Source organism: Mytilus californianus, unplaced genomic scaffold, assembly GCF_021869535.1.
Source record: "Mytilus californianus isolate M0D057914Y unplaced genomic scaffold, xbMytCali1.0.p SCAF_2, whole genome shotgun sequence".
NCBI lineage: Eukaryota > Metazoa > Mollusca > Bivalvia > Mytilida > Mytilidae > Mytilus > Mytilus californianus.
The window spans coordinates 26,946,951-26,964,687 of record NW_026262668.1 but is presented as its reverse complement, the minus strand read 5'-3'; the positions used below and the strand labels follow the sequence as shown (position 1 = coordinate 26,964,687).

The window sequence follows — 17,737 nt, the reverse complement described above, 5'->3', positions numbered from 1 at the left end:
GTTACATGCATTTAATTATATCCTCCGTAGACAAAGTATTGGGTATAAAGATATCATATTGACAGTCCTGTTTATCTGTCTGTCCGACTGTCTGTTTGTCCATGCGCGGTTTTACTCCTCAACGCTTTTTTGTTTTAAACCTTTATCATAAACGTTTTTACCTAAAACAGATGTATAATTACACGCGAAGAGCTATAACTTTTATTAATGAAACCTTTACACAGTTGCAGAATCCTATATGAGGCTATACATAAAGGAATATAATCCCTGGATAACATGTTAAAAGGGGAAAAATAAATGTATTGGATTGTGGGGCAGGGGTACCTTTATCTGCTTGCTCGCAGTTTAAGTAAGTACTGAAAATTTGCATTGACGAAACACATTTCACATAAGACAAGGAAAAAATAATAAAGATAAATGGTGGAAAACTGTTAGACCGCTAATGGAAGGTTTCACATTTCAATATGATTCTCTTTTGAAAAATATATTGTGTCGCATCATGCGATACAACAAAGTGCATATCATTTTAATTAATGGTTTTATCCCTTCGTAAATTTTACGGACGCCATCACGTGTTGGTTGACCGTTATATAATATCTTTTTCACAGATGATACCGGATATGTTCCAATTGTCGTACCTACAACCCCGTCCCTTTTTCCACGAATGTTACCTTCCGAATTAAACGTATCACCGGGTTTGAACTAACATGAGCAACACGAAGGGTGCCCTATGTGGAGCAGGATCTGCTTACTCTTCCGGAGCACTTGAGATCACCCACAGTTTTTGGTGGATTCGTGTTGTCTGTTTGTCATTTTCCTTTTTAGCCATGGCGTTGTCAGTATATTTTCGATTTATGAGTTTGAATGTCCCTTTGGTATCTTTCGCCTCTCTTTTAATCCAAATAAACAAAAAATATCATTTCAAACATTTTAAAATAAAATAGTGTAAAAGTATATTTCGGCACAATGAAATGTGTACAACTACTTTAAAATACAGTAAAACATAGAGTTTGTTAAAACCTGTAAAATTAATGAAAAACATACATACTGTGCCAGTGTAGTCTCCAATGGTAAGTTGGTATCTAGCCTCCTCTTGTGCCACACAAAACATGTTGTAAATTGCATAACCTGTATTTCCATGGACATTTTCGAGATCTACTCGCAGCTGGTACGTCTTATGTTTGGTGAACAAATCCAGATAGTCGTTACCTGTAGTTTCAAAAACAAATATATACTTAAAAGAAGCAACTGCAGAACATTGATAACAATAGAACAACCTTATGAGACATAAAAAGAAAGCCAAGTATCTAATTTCGGCAAATGTCAAAGGTTGATATTGTATATCTTATTTATACCCTGTTCACTTGAATAATGTGACCTAAATGAAAAGGAGCAATCCTTTAATTTGCACATTTACGATATAAGTAGCAAGTTGCAATAGCAATAGACTGAGTTAAGATGAGATATGTTTCAGAGGTTTAAAGGCAACAGGAAAGTAGGGACACACATACATTGCATTTACGTTCATTTAAGTTCTTTTCAACTGATTTTTATAGTCTATCCCAGGTTAGGAGGAGGAGGGTTGAGCGCTCACAAACATGGTTAACCCCGCTACATTCTTTAAATGCCTGTACCAAGTCAGGAGTCTGTAGTTTAGTGGTTGTCGACTGTCTATCATTATCCATACTTTTCAACGCTTTTGCCTACTTATATGTGTAATTTAATTTGGTTTCCATACGAATGTAAGTATCTTTAAAAGGATCAGTAAGTTTATTTAAAAAAGAAGATGCAATTTTGTCTATGTCAGGTCCAGTCGGTTAATGTAAGTTATAAGACGTGAAAATATGTGAATAAACTCATCATAAATACCAGGATTAAAATTTTGTAGGCTAGACGCGAGTTTCGTGTACGAAAAGGCTCATCTGTGACGCTCGAACAAAAATTAAATAAAAAGGCCAAACAAAGAACGAAGTTAAAGAGCATTTGGAATGTATTATTCGGAGTCCAATCCTGCAAATTTCCATATATAAGTAAACGGAAGCAATATTAGACAAGTCCAAGGAAGTCTTAAAATATGTTAGCACGGTAGATTCAAAATATAATTTACTTCATAAATAATATATATATATTGAAAGTATATAAAAAAAAAATTAAATTTAAGATTGTTTTCAGATAATTCCTTTAATTCTCTCTAGATTTATTTAAACGGTGTTTAGTTATCGTTTCAAAGTATTTGTGAAGAAGGTATATAGAATTGTAACTTTTTTGTTTGAAGTTGAAATTAGTTAAATTGCATAAATGGATTAACAAGTTTTCAATGTGTTTAAAATTCAATATGATCTGTTATATAGAGTTTTCATAGTGCGATTAAGTTAAACCGCATTATTATAATAAATTCATCGTATGGAATACAAATTTGAAAAGTTATTTTGGAAATTATTTCTAAAACTGTTACGCTTCACATGCTATGTTTGGTAGAAACATGCATCATTTAACTGACAAACTGTCAAGCTTAAACGAAAATAAAAAAAAACATACCACAAGCTGTCTTTCAGACAAATTTTTAATTAATTTCATTGCAAATTTAAATAACATTTTCTTAAAAAAAAAACCAAAGAGCTATGCTTAGTACATGTAGGGTATCATCAGCTCAGTAGTCAGTCCTTCGGTACTGATATGGTCTATAACAAAGCTGTCTTAAAATGTACATTAAATAATTTAGAAATTATCAAGAAACTAAGGTTTCGACTGCCTTATTCAAACTTGGCCTTAGATGGATTGAGCTATTATTATAGCATAAACAGTAGAATCAATACTCCATATGTCGACATTTAAAACGACCCATTACACAGTTATTTCAACAAATCTATCAAAATAACTTGTTGTCTTTCCGTATGTACTAAGTAAATATGATATAAGCCCATTTCAGACCAGGTGACACCATAAGCCTCGAAATCTCGTGGCTAGTCAGATATGTCCTAATGAGTATATTGAGTTCGGACTGCTTATTCAGCCAATATCCTTTCACAGTGTCAATAAAACATGAATAGGCTATATTATATATTGAACTATTGAACAGCGGTGTATTACTATTGCCTTTCCTCTATCTATATTATATATCATTACTTTGAAATATCATAATTTATGCTTGGACTATGATTACTTTGAACTAATTAAATTTATTAGGATTATTGCTACGTATTACTTAGGAATACTTATAAAAAATACTTGTTATTACTTATAATTAATATTTAAACATTACTTACATTCACTGTAAATAACCAAACAGGATTACATGAAATGACTCCAGATATTACTAATAATTACTTTTACAATGTATACGAAGTACTTGGAAATACTAGTATTGATTACTCTAAATTGATGAAATGGTTTACATAAAATTTCCACTAATTACTAAGAAATGAATTACTACATTATACTAGTCATTATTAATACTAACTACTCATGATCAATAAGTTTATCAAATTCAATTTCTTATTTGAGTAATTGAACAACAATTTTTGTGTAATTTAAAGATATTAATTTTAAGACTGTTAAGCAGTTTTTGCATAACATTAAGCCATTCGTCAATTTTACCACCCGATACTATTTCAAAGATTTTACCTGAATAAATAATACAGTTTATAAAATGTTTCTTTTTTGTTTGAAAATGGTGGTTTCTTCTTTGAATGTTTTTTTTATATTTAATTTAAATAACCACTTTAGTTTAAACCAAAGTTAAATCAGAGGGTTTCGACATTTTCTATATATAAAAGTAAGCACAAAATGCAATATAATTACAGCAAACACGTTCAATTAAGCATTTCAAGTCTATTTCAAGTAACTAAGTAATGTCTTCCATTAAACAAACAAGAATAGGTATATAAATGTAAGTTATAAAGTTCATTTCAAACAATACCGTCAAAAAATAAGTTTTTGTACCCATGACTTTCGAGTATATCCGCCATATAGGAAATTAAATCATTTCGGTCATAACTTTTCCGTAGTTCCAATACATATAGAATGCTAACTTGATTTTTAGTTTATATAGAAATTTTTCATATGTCCGTTGATCTTTTACAACAATTAAATCTAAAAATCATAAAGTGAGAAATGTTATTGTATACTTGGGAAAGAAAACGCTTAATAGTCTGCAATAGTTTCGAAAGGAAAATTCTTCATTAAGGAATTTCGAACAATGCTCGTGTGATGAAAAAGTCCTAAATATCTTCCTGTTTGGCAAGCAATAAAATGTTTTCGTTTGATTGTGAAAAATAGACTGTTTATGTAATTTCCATATTTTCCCAAAAATGTAAAATTATTTGCCGGGTGAGTATAAAAGTGTTCGTTTCTCATTTAATATAAAAGATAATTGTTGTATTTGTTTTAAGTTTGCTAGGTATCTTACAAATTTCTGGTAATTGCACCTTGTGGTTGAAAATTTACAAAGGAATATGCATCAATATAGAAACACATTGTGATTGCCTAAATGTGTAAAGGAGGCAATTTATCGATTTATAGACATTAAAATTTTACTGGAAAGAATAAACCTAATTGAAGGTTACATGAATGGAGTACAGTTTTGTCGATACAATGGAGTTGGGTGAAATGACACTATTTGTTCGAGGTATATAAAAAAGAGCGAGCAAAAGTGTCTGTAAAATAATTTATACTGTACCTTTCACGTTTAACTACTAGGGCCTCTAATTTGTTAAGATATTTTACTTTAAATCTAAACAACATGTATCAGCTTCAATACATTGTATGATTTGTATACCCTTAATTAAAAACATATCAATATGAATATGTTGTTTATTGATTTCCAGCTGAGAAATTACATAACACCTACTTAAATACTTTATCGATTAAGGCGGTGACAAATAACACGACTCTTTCCATCAAATTTGATTGATCAATTTTTGTTTTGCTTTCTTAAGAAATGTTTCTCAAAAAACAAGCTAGGTATAAATACCATAACTCATAAACAAAATAATCACACTGGATCTGTCCTTCTCAAAATAAAGTGGAACTGAAATATATTTAGATACAAGTTATCATTTACGGCGAAGTAGTCACTTAATAACTTGCCTACTTATACAGTTCTTGGTAAGTATGAATGTCTTTTTTTTGAATTAACTAAATATAGCAAATACAAATCCTATTCAGAAACATTCAGACGGACAAAATAAATGTTTGTTTAATCTATAAGATTTATAAATTCTAAATCTAAACAAGATATTTAAGAGGAATTTGAAGATATTAATAATATAAAAGCAATACTTTAAAGATCGTGTTATTTAATCGCATTACAATTGAAATGTAAATAATTATGTTTATTTGAAAAACTTATTTGAACAAATATGTATTAATTATAAAATGTTTACGTCTATCTTTTCTACGAAAGTTTAATAACATTAACGGTACCAATTTTTCTGCACCAGATGCGCATTTGGACAATAAATGTCTCTTCAGTGATGCTCGAGGTCTAAATATTTGAAAATTCAAAGCTTATTAAAATGATGAAGAGCTATAATCCAAAAAGGACAAACAAGTTTAGCCAAAGCCGGGCAAGGAATCAGAGGTTTTGGCATGAAGGAGATATTTTCCTTAATTTAAAATAATTTCTTAAATTTTGTAACAGCATTTAAGATTGGATTTTAAAAAACATTGGCAAAATGGAAAAATATCTTTACTGTATGAAATTAACAGACTGAAGATTTCTAGCATAATACGATTTGATTTAAATGTCCGCATATTTTATTTTTATTATTTACTGTAAGTTTTCAGTTTATGGTAACATCAAGTGTTTCATTTTAACTACACCAGATGTGCATTTTGACAATAATCAATGTCTATTTAGTTATGCCTGAGGCCGATATATTCAAAAGTCTTAAAACTTATATAAACGTAAAAGAGATGATAAAACCAAAAGAGGATCGAAAGTAACTTAAGCATATATAAATAACATAATACTTCTTAAAAGATGACGTGGGTTTTGCTGTTCTACAAATTTATACAAGTCTAATTACATTTGGTTTTGTCCCGAGCCTACCTGATAAAATTTATTGCTATTTTTGACTTATCAATTTTGTACATGTACATTTTTTTGAAGAACAAAAAACTGAATTGATAAATCCACAGGTATGATCAGTCCAACTTTTCCACTATAGAACGTGAAATATTCTATTCTTTGTATTATAGAACTCAATTATTCTCCATTCCTTATATTAAAGCACACCATTATTCTCTATTCTTTTTTCATATCATAGCACACCACTATTCTCTATTCTTTATAATCATAGACGCCATAATTCTATATTCTTTATATTATAACACACCATTATTTCTACTTTTTATACCCCTAATGGTGACTGGGGAATAAACATATGGTCACTCTTGGTCTTCTTCCGACCGGCAGTAAAACCCTTGCGAAAGTGGCGTCAGCTCTTTTTTTAAGGGATGTTAAGGAAGTACGCAGCCACGTCAGGTCAGAATGGGGATGTTAAATTCGATTCCTCGTGTAGAGAGAGTGCCACGCTATCTGCAGTCTAAGTGAGGGGTCCGCAGGTGGCATGTTGTAAGGCTAAATTTCTTCTCCTATCCAATTTACCCTCATTTTCTAGTGGCAGTCATAATTTATACGACCTGTATTCCCTACGGCCTCTATTACATGACCTCCCTATTGTATTTATTGTTAATTTCTTTTCGTCCTGAACATGCATGAAATATCTACCACTGGACGTTAAGCAAGCAACCAACAATCGAACCTATTTATATTATAGCACACCAGTATTCTATATTCCTCATTTGTTTGTCCTTTTCTCTCCAGCCTTTATTTTTTGTTTCATTTTTCTTAATTTTTGCCCATTATTCTCATTTTTGCAAAGTCCACCCAGTCTCTCCTGTATCTGCAAGGGCAGTTTAAATTTTTCAGGATTTTTTTTTTACTTTTATGACGTTTGGTCTACCAGTATGGTCTGTTGTAGTCTAGTATTGTTATAATTTATGCTGTCCTGTTTATATATTCTTTCAGAATTCTTATAGACTAACCTTTTAGAAAAACAAAAAACAAAAAACAAAAAAAAAAACACATCAATTTACTAGTTAATTGTTCTAGGTAAAGAAAAATAACTCATACAAATACTAAGAATGCAATGTAAAAAAACTTCCTTAACAGCTATTACTGGCATACTAGTAAGATCACACAATGAGCTAACTCAATTTTCATTTACAACAGAAACTGTAAACGACCCAATTGTCTGAATGTTTTTACTCCAATAATCTATATCGCCTAATCCTTTTGGGAAGAAAAAATATAGGAATCAACCATCACACAATACTAGATGTGGCATTTGGCTTTGGAATTTTTAAAATTGCTGCCGTTACTATGGAAACAATGAAAAAAAGGTCAAAATGCTCTAAAAATGCTCTAAAAACATTTCTAAAATCCTTTCAGTAGCATTTCCTCTATTGAAATGGTAGGTCAAACCCAGTGAAACTTTAATGGTATGATCCCTTTTATGTACCAATGTGGCATCATCTGCTATTAAAATTTTGGAAATGGTCACCGTAACTATGGAAACATAAAAAATGCTCCAAACTTAATGAAACTTAATATGAATGTTAACCGGCAAGTATAAATGAGACTTTTGACTTTGGAATTTCCAAAATGGTCGCCGTTGCCATGGAAACTTCAAAAATTTGTGTAAAAATTTCAAAATGCTCAAAATATTCTGAAAATTTTGAGAAAGATGTATAGCCATGCATATATGTGCATTCACTGTTTAAAATTTCTGAAATGGCTGCTATAGCTTGCAATGCCAATTCTAGTTTTAATGTCACCCTGACGGAGGTCGGGTGATATATTGTTATTGTTCCATTCTTTTTTTTATATATACTTTTTATTTTTATTAATATTATTATTCCACACTTTTTTGTCCAGACTATTTCTCGGGAATGTATGGACCAAACATAATGGAACTTATCAATAATGTTAACCCCCATATTCAGTTGTGCAATCGGAAGTTGGCATTTCCAAGATGGGCGCCGTTGTCATGGAAACAGAAAGAATGTGAAAAATCGGAATGTCTTCCAAATTGAATGAAACTTTGTGAAAATGTTCCTTGACAAGTGAAAATATGCTATCCCTCTTTGGAATTTTTCAAAATGACCGCCGTTGCCATGGAAACAGTACAAATGAGAAAATTTTTAAAATGCTTTAAACTTTCTGAAAATTTGAAAAAAAAGCATAGATCTATTGAGATGCATATTTGTGCGTTCAATGTTAAAAAAATTCAAAATGTCTGCCGTTTAGAGGCAATTGGCGGACCAGGGTGACATCTGCTTTTGCTCGCAATGACAATTCTAGTTATTTTTATTTGTCTTCCACTTTTTTGTCCCGCTTATATACTTATATACTTACTGAAACTTTACACAAATGTTAATTGGCATGTGTAGACTTTCCATTTGACTTCTGAATTTTCCAAAATAACCGCCATTACCATGCAAACAGCAAAAATGTCCAAAATTTCAAAATGCTTAAAACTTGTTACAAAAATCTTAAATGGCATGTGCGCTGTTTGACTTTTGAATTTTCGTTACTCTCGCAATTGGGGGACGAGGGTGTAATATGTTATTGCTCGCAATTACAAATCTAGTTATAACTGTTTTTAAAGAGAGGCAGAATCTACCAAAGGGAAAATCAAGACTCTCTAGAGACTGACAGAATCCTAATAAAAAACCGAACAATTACGTGAAGATAAACATCAGTCTATAAAACACCATATAAGAAAATCAACGACTGAGCAACAAGAACCCCAATAAAAACTGAGGTTGATCTCAGGTCCTCATGAAGGAGAGCAGATCCGGCTCCACACGTGGCGTTATTAATCACTGTTTTACAATTCATTAATCGTATGTTAACTTGTAAATTTTAAGCGAATTGTATTAGATGTTTACCCTGACATAAAGTCAGCAACATTATAGTTGAATAGTATATTTTTCACCGGTCAAACAGGTGTTCTTTTTCTTACGCATACGTGCGTTAACATCTGCGTCAATGATGCGTTCATTTACGACAGAGTTCTTTTGCACAATAGTTATTAAAGAAGGTACTTTTATTTATGTAAAATGCACTGAAACTAAACAATTTATTTTTACAACTATACGCTATATGATAACAAATTGCTTCCCTTCTTCTTTATCTAGACTTTGGAATTGTTGAAGTCATTTGTTTTCCTTTCAAATGCAAATAAAAGATACAACTTAGGACATCTTTTGTCTATAAGAAGCAATCTATGCGTAGATGAAGCCAATTTGTTCGCATTTACCAAGCCATCACTCTCAGGGAAAATATTTGAGATTTTAAATAGTTTGCTTCAAGGTTGTTTTTCAGAATAGTACAGATTATTAGGTTGTGACTACAAATATATATATATATATATATAGAAAATCTATAACATTTCAATATATAAGTACGTGTAAACAAGTGACAACTCTACGAGAGATCCATCCAATGGACCACCAGTAAAGGTGATACACGGCTGAAAACACATATTATATTCATAATTACCCCAAATATCAGCACAACAATGTTAAATCTGCAAATTTGCGAAAGCCATTTTTTGTTTTTCCCTCGCCTGGATTTAAATGTTGTTTGTGCTGTATTTAGACCCCTCTACCAATAAATTTGTTTTGCATGCACACGTATAAAAATTGCGGTTTTTATCCAAAGCAATCATAGGTTTGAACGTTATTTTCAATTTAGACTTGTTTATATTTTTTCATTTGGGCTTGTAATATATTTGCCTTCGGGTTTATATGATCCGTTCATCCTATTACGACTCTTAAAAATTCAAGAGTCTATCCTAAATTGAGGTAAATTATATGGCCTTCCAAATACCGTTTCGATTCCAATCATCACTGAAGAGACATTAATTGTCGAAATCCGGAAATGGTGTACAAATTTTTTCACCTTTTGTTTGCGGTATACCATCTTTTCCGCAAGTTCATTGTTTTCTGTTTAATATTAAATTAATAGTTTAGATCCATTTTGTTACATCTGGTGATCCATTAATTTGGCAATCGCCAATGGCAGTCAGCAGGGTTTAAGCACATCCGTTGTTCGACCTGTTAGTCAAATGCGTTTTGTTAAAAATATACTTTTTCACTTTTTTGGTCTTTTGGAAAATGTTGTTCGTGCTGTATTTAGACCCCTCTGCCAAGGAATTTCTTTTGCATGCACACGTACAACAATTGAGGTGTTTATCCAAAGCAATCATAGGTTTGAACGTTGTTTTCAATTAAGACTTGTTTATATATTTTTTCGTTTGGGCTTGTATCATATTTGCCTACGGGTTTATATGACCCGTTCATCCTATTACGACTCTTTCAAAATTCAAGAGTCTATCCTAAATTGAGGTAAATTATATGGCCTTCCAAATACCGTTCCGATTCCTAACATCACTCATCACTGGAGAGACATTAATTGTCGAAATCCGGATATGGTGCACTAATTTGTGCACCTTCTGTTTACGGTTTACCATTTTTTCCGCAAGTTTATTGTTTTCTGTTTGGTATTAAATTAATAGATAAGATCCATTTTGTTACATCTGGTGATCCGTTTATTTGGCAATCGCCAATGGTAGTCAGTAGGGTTTAAGAACATCCGTTGTTCGACCTGCTAGTCAAATGCGTTTTGTTTAACTATACTTTTTTACTTTTTTGGTCTTTTTGAAAATGTTGTTTGTGCTATATTTATATATATATTTACTACTCTACACTAATGGAGTAAAGGAAACGAAACGGAAACGATCACTGTTTTTAGTTTATTCAATTTTCGTCATAATTTACTCAAAATTGTAACACAAATATAGAGATTTATTGTGAAAATATTAGTTCTTTTTTTAGAATTTTTCATATTAGTGATATTTCACACCAATCTTTTTAAGGATTACTATTTATGAAACGAACACGTTCAGATATTGTCTTTCAAATCTTATTTTGTTTTGCTGAAAAGGCTTATGGATAAAAGTCATATTAATGCTATTGTTCGTTAATCATTGCGTCTGATATATCTTTTGTGTGAACATCAATTCACTGATTTATAATAGTAAGCAAAATAATAAATAATAATAATAAATAAAAAATGATTTTTTTGTTTTTTTGCTTTGAAATTTGCTACAGTTTGTCTGGGGGCACTAAACAAGATAGTGCTTATGAAGTTGCTACAAAATATCCCATAAACTACAGTTCCCTCCCCCAACATGATCAAATACAGGAGATTGAGCTATGTGAACTTACTTTCAGTCACTTTGACAACTTATGTGATGAATTTTGACATTGTATACATTTATGGAATGACTGTAATATTTATTTTTGCCTCAAAAATGTGGTGCAAACTGCATAACCCGCGTAGCGGCTTATTTAAAAGTGTTTACCATATTTTTGAGGTTATTTCAAATAGACAGAAAAAAACATTCCTTATGATTTACCTCAAAATTCCATTTTAAGGAGTAAATCATGAAAAGATTTTGATGACGTCACCGTCATATGACAAAATTATGTATATGAGCTGATTGACAAAAAACTTTCAGACAATCAGAAGACGTGCTACATCTAAAATTTAATTATTGTTGTATAATTCTTACAAATGAAGTTAAATGTTATGAAGAGACCTGTTCGGAGTGTTGCTTCTTGCGAGTATCAATCCAACATTTAAGTGTTTAATTTCTTTGTTTAAACTAGTGGTTATTATGTTGGCACCTTACAATGTGTAGGTTTAGTTTATTGTGTATTGAGACATACAACCGAGAGAGTTAAAGGGGAAGTTTGTACGCACGTAACAATATTTTAATCCCACCACATCTTACGCTTATACAAATTCAGTCTATATTAACCGTATTCTTTTGCTGTAATTTTATTCTGTTTGAATGTCTGGCTTTTTTTCGGAGGACTCAAGTCTCCGTGGTTGACGTAGTCTATGTACTGTTTAGTATCATTTTGTTATTCCTGTTATATTTTTGTTATGTTTTATTAAGTAATTTGTAAACTACTGTTTTGTTCATACTACGACATCTGTCGATCCGTTTTCTTAGATTAAGTGTTTTTGTATATGTCTTGTATAGTATTTTATGTAATTTTTACCAGGAGGTTTAAGATACAAAATCGTCACGTATCTGTCTAAAGTCAATTACCCGTATGTTTACCTTCAGAAATAAGTTTGTTTTGATAGTGGTGTTGTCTCAGTGATTATTCTTTTATTCCGTTATAAATTTCTGTTATACTTTTTCCAGTCGCATTAAATCTAAATTCAAAAGTATCATAAGATTCTTCAATGAAAGTCATTTATTATTTACTGCAGGTTATAGCGTTTAGATAATGGCAACGTTTGTCATAAAGCACAAGTCTGGTGGTAAATATTTACATCATTCAAACGGCAGAAAGAATCCAGGAAACGACCAGAAATTAGTTTTATGCGAAGGAACAGATGACCAAACCCATTTCACCTTTGATGTTGAAGATGATCATTGGGGATACATACGACACGTAGCAAGTGGTAAAGTAATACATCCGTATGGCGGCGATTTTAACCCAAGAAACAATGCGGATCTTGTCCTACACGAGGACCGTCATGGAGGCGCCCTTTTCTGTATCGATAGTGCAAATGATGCCATAATGCACATAGGAGGAAAGTTTGTACATCCGAAAGGTGGAAGCCACAAGCCTGAAAATAACACGCAGGTTTGCCTTCATCAAGATCAACACTATCAAATGAAGTTCGAATGTGTATCTCCAAACAATACCAGCGAAGAAGCTCTAGTTTATGGTGCACCAACCTTACGTGGAAAGTGGAAAATTATCAATATGGTAATGAATCCGGCAGCGGTACACAAACAAACCTTCCAATACAAGGTTGGGAAGTCAAAAACTGAGAGTACAACTTATTCGTTTTCGTTTAAGTGGGAAACAACAGCAAGTGTATCAGCTGGTATTGGGTCTGCATCCGCGTCAGCATCCTTATCATCTATGTTTGAAAGATCATCTGCTTCAACATGGTCGGAGGAGACAACAGTTAAACGAGAGATAACAGGTTGTTTTCTCATTTATTGATTTCACATGGCTTTTGCATAACAAAAAAATAGCATAGCAAATACGTGACGGATCATGAGCACATAACCTCACCCCATGTTTTTGTGTTTTTTTTTTGTTTCTCAGTCTTTAGTTTCCTATGTTGTGTTTGTAGATTGTTGTTTGCCATTAGTCTTTTTTGTTTTTTGTCTTGCTTTTGTCAATATAAGGATAAGAAAATGTGGTATGATTGCAAATGACGTAGAAGATAGTAATTATAGTTCACCGCACTGCCATAACAATGAGCAAAACCCATACCACATAGCAAGCTATACAAGGATCTGAAATAACAAATGTAAAGAAGATTTATGTAAAAAACAATAAACCAAAAAAAAAAAAAATATAGTAAACAGTTTATTTTCGATTTACGAGTTTTATGTGTAGTAATCAATGTATTACCTAGTTGGTACCACTTTGAATGATGCATACCGTAAAAACAAATTCGATGACCTTTTTATTATGCCACCTTATCAAGAGACAATTTAAGAAAATTTAACGACGATGATTCGTGCTTTCTATAAAAATGTTCACCTATGTTGAAAGAATTCAATCAGTAATATTTCCAAAAAAAAAATAAAAGTTAATATTATATTATTTTTATCGTTTGTTCAACCAAAATTTTACCAAAATCTGTGTCTCACATATTTTCGGAATTTTTCATAATGTAATCACATGTTTGTTCATGGAACTTTTTCATATAATTACTCATTTCCTAGTTTGGTAGTTAGTCTGACAATTAAACAATATCTTTACGTTTCAGTTAACCCAGGAGAATCTGTGGTTACTTGGCAATTTGTTTTTACATGTGAGCAGCTAAATCACAGAGCCAAATTTTACAGCAACTTGCTTGCAGACACTCGAAGTCCAACTGATGTTCCTGACGACATTGCTGCAATTGGATTTTGATCAGATAGTTTACAATTTTCACGCTTACATTTAAACTTGCTTTATATTATATTTTATTCACTTTGATAGTATCTACTTCAATATCTCTTGGAATATATATTGATATAAACTTTGCCATTTGACATCGATCAATTTATATAGAGGAAGCACATTAATTATCTGAAATATTAACTGGTTTTGTATACGTTATCAAATATTCATTTTTGTACTTATTTATGGTTGTTACTGTACACATTTTGACTTATATATTTTCTTTGTGAACTGTACTTTTTTTTCTATTACGATCTTAAATATTCGTAACAACGACCGTTGCATAAACGTTTTAATCAAACTGAAAAAAAAAAAATAAAACCTCTATAATTTTTGTTGGTTGATCTGGAGGTTTCTACGTCAAATTGTAATTGTATTCGATCCTTATATACAACGTTTTCATGGTTTTTCAACGGTTTTTCCTGTGATTGGGTGATAATGTTATCATGTTTTGATGCTCGAAAATTCGTCTTGTTTTATATTTCAGAATGCACAGTAGGTGAAAATTTAAACTACATATATTTTAGACAATATCTATATTATATATATTTAAACGACGGTACTATTCAAAGCAGGGAAGAAACGAAATTTTTTACTGAGGATACATTTCAATTTTACATACAATCTATCCTGTACAACTGCCATTTGACCTTTAAACGCTGGATTGTCGCTGAACTTAAGAAGAAGTAATTACCCAAACTAACGAGTAAAATGTGTTGCACAACGCAGCTTATCAAAAGAAAAGACAACTACATATGGAAAATTATACTTCTTTTATCAATATCAACATAAAGATGGAAGAGAATGGTCATTATCAACAAGTCAAAATTATTTTGAATTTTTCATTGCACTGACATCGCTCTTTCATTATGTTCTGATAATTTGGATAATAAATGCTCCGATTTAAAAATCAGATTCATCAAATCTTGAAATCGAACTAATTGAAAAATTATTATTTTTAAATTGTATGTTGAAAAAAATATTAAAACACAAACGAAAAAGTTAAAACTCTTTCCATAAATTATTCAGAATTTGAGTATACATTAATGCTAATACGAAGTAAATAGGCAGTGGCCGAGAGGTTAAGGATGCGAATGAGAATTTTATAAATTGAAAACTCAAATATATTTCATTTTACATGCTAAAATTCATTTGTTTCTTAACTATAAACCATTTAAATGCCTTTCTTCATACGTTTTTTTTCCAAGTTGTTATGTTTAACACATTAAAAAAAAAAGAGGCGATAGATACTAAAGGGACATTCAAAACTCCTAAAAAATAAACAAACAACGTCATAGTTAAAAATATAAAAAAAAACCAACAGATATACAACAGTACACAACACTCAACACATAATAGAAAACTAAAGACTGAGCAACACGAACCTCACCAAAAACTAGGGGTGACCTCAGGTGCTCCGGAAGGGTAAGCAGATCCCGTCATGTTACTCATGTTAGTAACTATATTATTATCTACTTCTTATCAATGTTTATAAATGCCGGAAATGTCAGCAATTAACTCTCATATTGAGGAAATTTGGTGTGACCAAAATGCTGTTATACTGATTCTTTAAAACATACACTCCAATCATAATGATTCGTTTATCTTTGTAGAGATAAGTATTAAAAATATTATATATTACATTTATATAAAATTTCATGGAGCAGCAAATGCATGATATGACCTGGATTATAGTTATTGGTTAATGTATTTTTTTTAAAATATTTTAAAATATATTTTATTTACGTGTTTTCTTACTAATGCTTTGCAATGTTGACCAGGTACACATGTATTTCGCATGTGATATTTTATATATGCTTATAATGCTCTCAATACTAAATATCAAAATTCATAAGCTATTGATTTGATACTTTTTTCCATCGTAAAAGGAATATCTCATCAACAATACCAGTCTAATAGTTTGGTGGCCTTATTTTTATATTTGGTAATTATTTAAGGTAACCGTATGGTGTTTGGTTGTTTAATTTGATGTAATGATCAGATCATATATGAGTATGATTTAGATTTTACTGTAAGAATAAATACTTTGATCATTGAAATAGCATTAGGAGTAGTGATAAGATATGATAAAAGCCATTATTTGGCTCCTGAAATGACATCTTTTTTAAAATTATGTTACCGTATAGCGGTTTATCTTCGCTTATATTGGCGGATAAATGAAAGTCGCGAAAATAAATTTCGCAAAAATTTATGCATATGTTCTTTCTAATAGCTAAAACGTTTTGTAAACGATGTGTTTCTTTTGAAGTCGGCAAGTCAATAACGGTATATGTTAGTTTTAACAATATAAATGCCAAAGCGCATTGTACATACATGCATTTCATAAAATGACTGCTAGGTGTGTATACCCTTATTAATTAGTGTCAAACAAAATAAGACTGTAAGGTACTTTATCAGGTTATTACCTTTATTAATTAGTGCCAAATTGTATAAGAGTTGTAAGTTACTCTTGATAATTTTATACCCTAATTACTTCGCCATCACGAGTTGGTTGATCATTACGGAATATCCGTTTCACAGATGATAATGGATATGATCATAAAAAACTACAATCCCGTCCCCTTTTCCCGAATGTGACCTACCGAATTAGACTTAATTCCGGGTTTGTACTAACATGAGCAAAACGACGGTTACCACATGTGGAGCAGGATCTGCTTACCATTTCTTAGCACATGATATCACCCCAGTTTTTGGTTGGGGTCGTGTTGATCAGTCTTTAGTTTTCTATGTTGTGTTTTGTGTACTATTGTTTGTCTGTTGGTATTTTTCATTTTTAGCCATGGCGTTGTCAGTATAGTTCCAAATTATGAGTTTGAATGTCCCCTTGGTATCTTTCTCCTCTCTTTTAGTAAGTACATCAAATGTCCGGTCAATATCGTAACCAATCAACTGTAAAATTTTCAAAAAGTTTGTATACCTGTGACAACTATTCAAGTTACCGGTATTCTATTGATTTGATGTATCAGAATATATTCAATAAATAAGACGTCATTCAGGTAAACAAAATCATTTAACCATAACAATATAGACACTTGTTTGTCAATTTTTATAACTTTTTAACCTCATCAAGTTCAGTATCCGCTAAATATTTATTAGGGGTTTATGAATCCACCAAGACAAAAACCGCCAAAATTTTTCGTATATTTTGTTGCCCCGTAATCGCGAAATTTTACACCTGCGAAAATAACTCGCTATACGGTAATTGTTTTCGATAAATAAACAAGATCAAATTTGTAGTTGTGACAACTCTAGTGCAAGAAGGTTATTTGTGATAATGTTACATTGACTTATTTGTCAAAAAAGACATTTTATATTTGCATTTTATTCATTAAATATATACAAAAGCTTATCCATCTCTTGTCGACAAATATCTTTTTCAGTAGGCACGTTCATGAAATCAATTAGAAAATGAAATAATGAATAGATAGAGCAATAATTCGAAAGAACTGTATATTGATGTCGATTTACAAACAATTCGACCGAGAAATCAAGTAGTACGCATTAAAAAAAAAAATAATAAAACACACACAAAAAGGAAAAAGTATACTTATGAAAGTTACTGACATACGACAGGCACGTAAATATGTTGCGGGGTTGAAGTAGTTTTTTTAACGTCCCAACCTTTACCTTCAATGCCAATCAGACGAATAAC

General features: G+C 31.3%; 1 protein-coding gene across 1 annotated transcript; it reads left to right on the top strand.

Annotated features, from left to right (window-relative positions):
- The first annotated feature begins 4,990 nt into the window (after positions 1-4,990).
- On the top strand, positions 4,991-17,434 carry LOC127729593 (galactose-binding lectin-like). The gene is made up of 3 exons (XM_052237412.1): positions 4,991-5,106; positions 12,362-13,090; positions 13,889-17,434. The coding sequence occupies exons 2-3, from the start codon at positions 12,379-12,381 to the stop codon at positions 14,032-14,034; spliced, it is 858 nt and encodes a 285-aa protein (XP_052093372.1). The 5' UTR covers positions 4,991-5,106; positions 12,362-12,378; the 3' UTR covers positions 14,035-17,434.
- The last annotated feature ends 303 nt before the right edge of the window (positions 17,435-17,737 follow it).

What these genes read in the sequence shown, in the direction of transcription:
- LOC127729593 (XM_052237412.1), top strand. Translation starts at nt 12,379, where the DNA reads ATGGCAACGTTTGTCATAAAGCACAAGTCTGGTGGTAAATATTTACAT. An exon ending in AGTTAAACGAGAGATAACAG is followed by an intron (nt 13,091 to 13,888) that starts GTTGTTTTCTCA and finishes TTTACGTTTCAG; the next exon opens with TTAACCCAGGAGAATCTGTG.